This window comes from Protopterus annectens, chromosome 13.part0 (assembly GCF_019279795.1).
Source record: "Protopterus annectens isolate FY-2018-M chromosome 13.part0, PAN1.0, whole genome shotgun sequence".
NCBI lineage: Eukaryota > Metazoa > Chordata > Ceratodontiformes > Protopteridae > Protopterus > Protopterus annectens.
Genome location: NC_056747.1, coordinates 590,668,331 through 590,677,662, shown reverse-complemented (window position 1 = coordinate 590,677,662; position 9,332 = coordinate 590,668,331). Strand labels below are relative to the sequence as shown.

Here is a 9,332-nt window from a genome sequence, read left to right as displayed (position 1 = left end):
TCATAGGGATACGCGACGGATTTTAAAAAATACTGCTATAAACTTAAAAAGTTGGTAGATTATCAGGTTTTGAATTAATGCGTTTTTTTTTTTTTTTTAAGAAATGAAGTCTGTAACTCAAATGTGTCTTTATTTACCGGCTTCAGACATCAATGATCTGCCAGAAAACTACAAGTTGTAAGAGGAACAGATCGCGATATGGGAAGAAAAATCTGGACATTCTGCGATAATGGGGCCATTTGAGAGGTACAATATCTATTTTGGCTAGTATCATAAAATATCACGTTTCTCTCTAAACGTATACTCCGCTAAACCCTTAAGTACACCTGCTTAAAAAGGATTAAGTGACGGGACTCCGACTCCAGTAGTGCTTCTGAACGCTAAAAGCCGCACTGTTGGGCGATTGGAATTTTCCCCAGTGACGTAATGGTGTACCAATTGCAGAGCGCAGTTTTGAAAGATAGATGTCACTGGGTGCGCTTAGACCAATCAGCAGGCGGAGACGATGTGGACGGAAAAGAGATCCAAATTCAAACGCCCGGGAAAAGTATTGTTATTGTTACGATAGGGAGTTGCCAAATACTTTTACGAGTACGCGTGGTATGTATGTTTGTTATGTTTATTTATTTTGTAAATAAGGGGGAGCTACTGATTTTTTTTAACAGCAGGCTTATATTTTTAAACAATGATCGGTTAATTTAATCTTAAAAGAGTTGCAATAAATATATATTCATAATTATAGAAAATATATTTGAATACTACACATGTGTGATTTCAGTTTTAATCTGTTTAAGCCTATGAGATCAATCTAGGTACATCTCCGACAAAATAAGTAAAACTAGAGAGCTTGGAAGGTGTATAGCTACTGGGCGTAATCGCTGTAGTTAGGAGCATTTCATAGGCAGGTCTTTGCTGATGAATGCATGCAACTGTACAGAGCTAAACTCTCAAGTATTCAGATTTTTTCTGCACAAGATAACTAAAAAATTAGAGGTCTAGTTTGTTACACTATAAGTTTGTAGCATCACACCCAAAATAGATTTATCTCGTAGTTCGCTTGCAAACTATATACACTTTTTTATTTTATTTTAGGTGGCGTTAGTGTTCAATAATTTCGTGTATATTGTGAATACACAATTATTTTCCGTGTTGTAGGTGTTTCTTGGAAAAGTAAACCAGCGCAGCCTCGTTTGTCTCTGCATTGGTCATTATAGGAGACAGTACTTCAGAGGTAGCGGAATGTACGGAAGAGACACAGTATGCATGGTTTACGCTGGTTTTTGGTACTCCCAAGGGAATGTGTTTTAACATCGCTCTTTTGGAAGGGACACTGTACCCCGTTCTGTTTTATCATTTCTTTGCCTGTGTACACACCAAGTTATTAATCTATTGAAGAGCAAAGGTTAAGTGAGGCGTCAGCTTCATCATTTTGGTACAAAGTGTGGGAAAGTCTGTAGAAAATCCATACGACTGTACTTTCGGTACTTAATGGTCAGTGAATTTAAGTAACCTTTAGCACCCCATCAACCCGTGGCTCTTGAAAGAGATTGGTGGGGGAGGATTACCGTCTGGCAGCGAACCCTACCTCCCTTCTCAACACTCCAGACCATTCTGTTTTTCATAAATTTGTTTGGAGGATTGAAGTTGCTAAATAATGCCAGGCATCCTTCACTAAATCTAAACTAATGCAATGCCTGTAATTCTACTGACTTTCTAAAATTTATAAGAGCACTAAATTCGTCCCTGATTCTGGGTTTTTACCTCCCGCCCCACATCCCGTTATTTTTAGCTCTGCCCAGAATTCTTGCGCTAAGAAGTTAAGCGATACGAAACCTGTCTGCTATTGTCACGTACACAAGTTTTGCAACCGCTCATTTTCCTATTTATAAACAGTTTTGGTTGGAAGCTTATTGATATTCCAATGGAAGTATTTTTAAAAAAGGTCATGCGTGCAACACATGTACACATACACGGATGCATTTTTCCCATCGCTAAGATTACACAACTGCAGAACCCCCAACCCAAAACAGCACAGAGAGATTAATAGCTATGTGTAAGAGCTGCTCAGCATGTTTTACTTATGACATAAGAGTAACAGAAGGCGCTAAAATGTCCTTATGCCGGCTAGCTCAAACGACGATTAGATTCTGTGAATAAGGTGTGCTGGGGTCTCGGACTTTGAGGTCCTGCAACTTTTTTCCTGTTAACAGAAATGTCTGTTCTGAAGGCGTGTGAATTTGCATTATCATCTTGTGAATACCACTGAACATGGCCACAGCACAGCTCCGTTACTTTTTCTCGTGATTTCATCCGGGTTGCATTTGAAAAGGGTGGTGTGTGTGTGTGTGTGTGTGTGTGTGTGTGTGTGGGGGTGCTATTAAGTATCTGTCACGACAACAGGTTCTGCTTGTGTTTTGATGAAGGCTGCAGTTTTTTGTACAAGTGTTCGTGTTGCTGTTTTTGCACACACAAAGGAGGTCATTTAAGGATTTGTAGGCAAGACAGAGGTCACCCCTAAAGAGTCTGTATAAGTTCAAGAAGGACATTCTTCATAGGTAGTGAATCCAAAGCCCTAATATTTTTGTAGGGAAATGTGGGTGTTTCAATTTTGATCATGTGGCTGGACATGAACATGCAAAGTTGTATTTAAAAATGGCTCTAATAAGGGAGTACTAAAGATGCATAATATCCTTGGACCTTGATGGTGCACCCTTTTTAATCGGGGCTAGATAAGGGTTTCAGAGGAGAGGTCACAACAACAAATGCATCCAGGTCTCTGATAACTATGTTTGTTTTTTAGTTGGTAGGAGCAGGGATGCTGCTGTTTCCAAAAGGGTACTCCGCTACACTTTTGGTAGTTGAGTATTATCATGGCATGATAATGGCCCACTTTGGCGATTTTTAGTGTGTCCTCTTAAATTTCTGTGTTTTTTGCCTTTGAGTCTGTTTGCTATCTGTTGGGACACAAAAGGGTTTCATTTAGTTTTGTTGGCTTATCAGTGATGTTCAAGTGAGAAATGGCATCAAATGCCTTGTCTAGGTTGAGGTATGCCTTCATCCAATTGTGACTGTCTACTAGGTTAAGCAATCTGGGTCAAGGGACTTGTGTTTTATGTTTATGAAATTCATAATAATGTGTTCATTGTTTAAGCTTTGTAAGGGGTGGGGATATTGTCTGCCCAACCTTTCGCCTCAGTTTGGATTTGACTTTGCTGCACTGTGCACAACAGCAGTGAGTATTGCAGTGTATAGACATAATTGATTTGCTTTAAACTGTTTGATAACTAAAATTCCTTACATTTATCTTGGTCCTTCACTTAGTTTGCAAAGTTGTTAAGATTACTACTGTTAGTGCAGCTTGGTTCAGGATTGAGATTTTTCTTATAAGAATTCTTTGTTGCTGACAGTTCAGCGGTGCTGTCTTGCACACTGGTTTTGTTTTGTTTATAAAAATGTTGCTTACAAATCAGATTTTCAGGTAATTTTCTTATAATAGGCCCTTCCTGTCGCCAGACCAAGTCATAACACTAAACAGGTACTGATATCTACATTCCCCTTTGTAATTAGGCTAATTTTTGGACTTTACATTTAGCAAGATGCAAGTGAGAGGCAACTGAACCTGGAAAATCCCAGAAGCAACTTTTGTGTAGTACCCGGGCCTGCTGTTTTGAAGCATGTTTTGTGGTATCTTGAAAGCCTAAGGACACTTTGAAGCATGTCTGTTGTGATGTCCAAGCCAACCTTTCCTCATTCTGTCTGCGGCATCGAGCCATGAAGTGTATACTGGGTGGCTTCTGAGCCAGCCTCAAGTCATACTATACGAGCCAATCTTTTGTCATTCTGTTGGTGGCAGTTCAGCAATGAAGTGCTCAGTGTATGCCGCATCATAGACAGCTTCCACTTGTAATTATTGGTTGCATCCGTAGCCTGCTGTTTTAGGGTTGTCTGGGCATTACTGTGTTAATTTTTACTACATGTTCTGCACTTGTTCTATTTTTATTATAAAGAAGTCTTTAATTTATGTGCTACTGTACCAAACTATAAGCACAAAAGTTTTAAGAAGTTCTCCGCTAGCGTAATTTATAATACCATTTCAGACTCCTGATATTGTTGTTACACTGTACCAAAACTAGGGTGTACACTGCTGTCAGATTACACTGTAATATGCAAGTTCTTTCTTGTAGGGTCAAATAGTTGCTGCAAGAGTGTATGTATTTTTGTGTTGTCTTATACATTTCCACAACACAGTTTTATATAACCCGTGTATCTTCTCTGCCTCCTGATTACAATTAGTTCAAAAAATATCCTATTGTCATATTCTTGTTGGTAATTCGACCTGCCTGGCATACTTCAAGATTCAGTCTACTTCTTTCCTTTGTCAGTCCAGTTGAATCTGGTATCTTGAGACCGTGTAGCAGCTGCCTAATGCTGACTGAAAACCAGCTGCAGTTGGGCCAACATGACATGGTTTGTCAAGAGGTCAAAGACCTTGTCCAGGTCGAGGTATGCGCTATATACTGTTTTGCCTTCATCTAGGGCGTTATTGACCCTCTCAGAGAATTCCACCAGGTTTAATAGGCATGGTGTGCCCTTGACAAAGCCAAACTGAGTTGGGTCAAGAGTTTGAAGGTCTCCTGTATCCTTAGGTCCAAGATGATTCTCTCCATGGTCTTACAGATAAGGCTGGTCAGGCTTATGGGTCTCTAGTTCCCAGTGTCTGTTGAGGGACCCCCTTTGTGAAAGGGGGTTATGGTTGCTGTTTTCCACTCTTCTGGGTGAAAGCCAGTGCTTACACTGGTTCAAGAGAGTGCTGAGTGGTTCCACTAACTCTGTTTTAGACCATTTTGTAAGCAGCCTGGGATGTTATCCTGTCCCATAGAGGCTGTGTTTTTGGCCTTGAAGTGTACAGTTATGGCCTGCTTTTTGGTGATACTGAGTTGAGTACTAGTGACTGTGTGGACAGGGGGTGAAGCTTTCACCAAACCTGTTTACTAGCAGGTCGACTGTCTTCAGGTTTGGTATGAGTCTTATTTGGCACAAAGCTAGGCCTTCCTTTTTAGACTTTGGACGTAGCTAAAGAATGCTTTGTGAGCATCCTTAGCTAGAGATGCTTATTTTGTTCATAATTGGGTTTGGAGGACTTTACAAGATGTCCAGTTTGCTTTGCTAGTTCAAGCTGTGGATGATATTCTTCTGCTTAGACTTCTTATTATTCTTTTGACAGCAATTTTACTCTTGTCTCAACTCTGTTTCTGTCAAAGGCTTTTGACACCATCTCGCACACACTACATTTTGAACAAGTTATCGTACCTCGATGTTTCCCCTCGCACGCTAAATTAGTTCCACAGCTACTTCGTAAACGGGCTGTAAAACGGTCTAACATTATTTCCCTCTTTTTACCAATGATCTACATTTAGCTTCTACTAGTAGAACTCTCAATATGCAGATGACTCAACTATAGTCTGTACCTCTAACACACTACTCCAGCTACACTCCATTACTCAGCTTTTTCTTCAGAGTCCTGGTTCTCTTGAAAATGACTATTTCTCACTCCTAAAAAGTTGCTTCTCTTTCTGCCTAAAAATGTACCACTAATCAGAATGTCTTCATTGTTCTGTCTTTTGATAACGCCACCATTGAAATTGTCCGTCACACTAAGCTACTTGGTGTAATTATTGATGATCAACTAAGTTTGACCTCCACACAGTCTCTCACAACTTTATGCTCAATCTTTGGGCTTTGCTCTTTTTTCTTATGTTTAACATTTTCTATTTATTTCCTTTATACTATATTTTAAATATGTATTCCACTTTTTGTAATGCTTGTATTGCCATACTTATGTATTTGTCAGTTCAGAGTTTGTGAGTTTTTCTCCCCTGGCCTCCGGTGAAAATGGGTTCCATTTGACACAGTTGGATCATCCCAGTAAACAAATGTAAAATAAATAACTTGTTTATATTACCTCTTTATGCTAGTTGTCCACTGGGGTGGCTTGTTTTTTTCGTGAGGACCTTGTTTTGATCTGTTCAGGTACGGCCGAGTCTGTACAGTTGTATAGATGTTAATACAAGGCATTTCTGAGCACCTCTGTATAGGAGTAATTGCTGTCAGTGGTGGGGAGGGATTTGAAACTATTTATACCATCACTTAAGAGGCTGTAGTTTGCTTTTGAGAACATTTTCAACATTTTTGCTCCTGAGGGGGGATCTGGTACGATTGTTACTTGAATCGAGACTGCTTTATCGGACTATACCAGGGTGCAGCTATTCCCCAGTGTTGGTGAGTACTAGGTCAAGGACATTAGAGCCCCCTGTGGGGGTGCAGACAATCTGTTCCAGAGCATTACCATGGGGCAAACATGTTTGTGATTATATGTTTTCCAGCTGATGGAAAGATGGTCAACCAAGACCAGGGTGTTTGGCTGCATAGTGAGTAACTCTGGTAGATCCAAGTAGGCAGTGTGGATTTCATGGCTCATGGGGGCCCTGTAGCTAACAATGAAGTGTGTGTGGGGGGGTCTTTCTTACAGTTGGACTTGGAGTAACTCTAGGGAGTTGTACTCTTTAACCAGTCTTAGGTTCATAGGTAGGTACTAGGCTATTGGCTCTAGAGCCTATATAAGCCTAGCCAAATGGTACCCTGGCGTTTGCCAGCCAAGAAAATTTATTTTCCTGTGCCTCTGTCAAGCAGAGCCACAGAAGTGATCCCTGGGGTGAATTTTCTATCTCCCATCCAATTATCAAGATTTTTCTTGAGTGCTAATGAGGAGCTTTGTTTGATATAGATAGGTAGTTTGTTCCAGAGTATGGGAAGTCTCCGAGACAGGAATCTATCCCTCCAGCATGTTCTGTTTATTGTGGTGACAAGGTTTAGGTCCCTAGAGCGTGTAGTTTGGAGGGTTTGGGATTTCTTTACGTGGAGCATGTCCAACAGCTCTGGGTTTGATATAGCTTTGTATGTTAGGCAGAGATCGCCTCTGAGTAGGCGATATGCGACAGAGTAAAGCTGGAGTTTTTTTAGACTGTCTGCGTAGAGCATCTGTTTGAGGCCGGTAATCGTCTTTGTGGGGTATTTCTGTGGCCTTTCTAGTTGTTGTAGATGTCTTGTGAGGTACATACCAAAAGGGGCGTTGTGCTCTATAATGGGTCTAATAAGTGATGAGTAGAGGGAAACTATGACCTCATTATTTCTGAAACCTTTTGTGATAAGGTGTGCCACGTAGAAGGATTTCCTGACTACTATGGTGATGTGATTATCAAAGGAGAGACTACTGTCCACCTGTGTCCCAAGGTCTCTTATCACACTTTCTGTGTTGAATAGACTACCGCCTATGTGGTAGTTCATGGGTACAAAGTTTTTACCAAAAGGGATGACAATGCACTTTTCAGCATTGAGCTTGAGGCCATGGCTTTGACACCAGGCATCTGTCTCACTGAGGCCCTTTTGTAGGATGTCCACATCGTTAAGAGTTGATTATGGCTCCTAGTTTGCAGTCATCTGCGAACTTTGTTAGCCGAAAACCTTCTGTGTTAGCCTGGACTTCAGAGAAGTAGATACCAAACAAGAAAGGACCTAGGACTGAACCCTGTGGTACCCCACTTGTCACTGGTCTGAAGTTGGATTTAGAATCTGCTACTTTCACAGTGTGGGTTCTGTCAGTGAACCAGTTGGCAACCCATCTTGTGACATTGGGATTTATACCAGAGTTTATCTATAATTCCAGAGTGGAGGGTGGTGTCAAAAGCCTTGCCGAGATCTAGATAGGCTGTGTGAACCACCTTACCCTCATCTACGGATTTGGTGACCGCTTCAAAGATGTCTATCAGGTTTAGGAGCCATGATCTAATCCCGAATTGGGTAGGGTCCAGAGTTTGGACATTACCAATGTCATTGTTTGTACGTTCCATGATACGTTCCATAGCCTTGCAGACCAGGCTCGTCAGGCTAATGGGGCAGTACTTCCCGGGGTCCATGGTGGCTCCCCCTTTGTGGAGTGGGATAACTGTTGCTGTGCGCCATTCAGTGGGCACAAAGCCAGAGGTGAGGCTATGATTGAACATGGTACTTGGGTGGGGTGCCATTTCGTTCTGTAGTTCATGTAGAACACAGCCTGGGATGTTGTCTGGTCCCATGGATGCTGTGTTCTTGGCTTTGGAGAGTGTGTTTTTTACCTGTGCAGCCGTGATTACAGGAACTTTTGCATTCTTCCAGTATAGAGATGGGCCCTTTAGGGTATGAGAGGGGGGTAAAGTTAGGGTATGAGAGAGGGGGTAAAGTTAGCACTGAACCTATCTGCCAGGATGTTGGCAATATCAGTTGGTTCTGTATATTTCGTGCCATTGTGCTGTAACTCAGAGCAGATCTGAGTGTTGCCATTTGAAATCTTGACATAGCTATAGAATTCTTTGTGGTTGTCTTTAGAATCAGTGGCAATTTTGTTTTCGTAACTAGCATTGGAGGATTTTATGAGGGATCTCAGCTTCTTACTGAGGCTGACCACGGAGTTCCTCCAATCATGGGATTTTGTAACGGTTTCTTCTGTTGTAGAGTTTGTTTATAGCAGGGGACCACCAGATTGGCTTCCTTTTTTTGGAGGATAGCATCTTGGTTCTGTTAGGGATTGCACGATCCATGCACTCGTGTAAGTGCTTATATGTTAGGGATTGCACGATCCATGCTTATATGTTAGGGATTGCACGATCCATGCACTCGTGTAAGTGCTTATAAAGTGCAATTGTATAGGATTAAGCAGTCATACCTCTATTGTCCGTCAGCATGGGTGTCCTGAAGTTTGCCACTTCTGTCTTAAGCGTGAAGTTGGCTTTGGAGAAATTTTTGGTGGTGATTTCCCTAATGGGGGGTGGGATGTGGATGTCTAGGGTGATTTGCTTGTGGTTGGATCTGACCAATGAGGAATTGACCTCTGGTGTGGAACACTGGTTGCCCATGTTGGTAATGACCAGGTCTAGGATATTGCTGCCCCTGTCGGGGGTGTGGATAAGTTAATCCAAGGCATTGGAATTTATGAATTCCAGAAAACGTTGAGCACAAGAGTTGGTACATGAGTAGTTTTCCCAGTTAATGGTGGGGTAGTTGAAATCGCCCATTATTAGGGTGTTAGGTTGTACCCTAATATTTTCTAGTGTATCAAGAAATGAGGAGTGGGAATCCTGGGGCATGGTGGGGGATCTGTAACAAGCTACAATTTGGATTGCGGTCTTATCCAAGTGCAACTAACTCTGGGCAATCTCGGATGCATTTTGCTGAGCAACTAGCCTGGAAGTGTGGATATCCTTAATGAATATGGACACGCCTCCGACTTTAGTGCTTCG

At 41.6% G+C, this 9,332-nt stretch overlaps 1 protein-coding gene across 1 annotated transcript in view; it reads left to right on the top strand.

Moving 5' to 3' along the window:
* The first annotated feature begins 368 nt into the window (after positions 1-368).
* Positions 369-9,332, top strand: part of PIMREG (PICALM interacting mitotic regulator) — a 329,894-nt gene continuing 320,930 nt past the window's right edge. Inside the window, exon 1 of the mRNA XM_044054255.1 lies at positions 369-600. Within this exon, the coding sequence (XP_043910190.1) occupies positions 427-600 (174 nt within the window). The 5' untranslated portion in view covers positions 369-426. The remainder of the gene's footprint in view (positions 601-9,332) is intronic.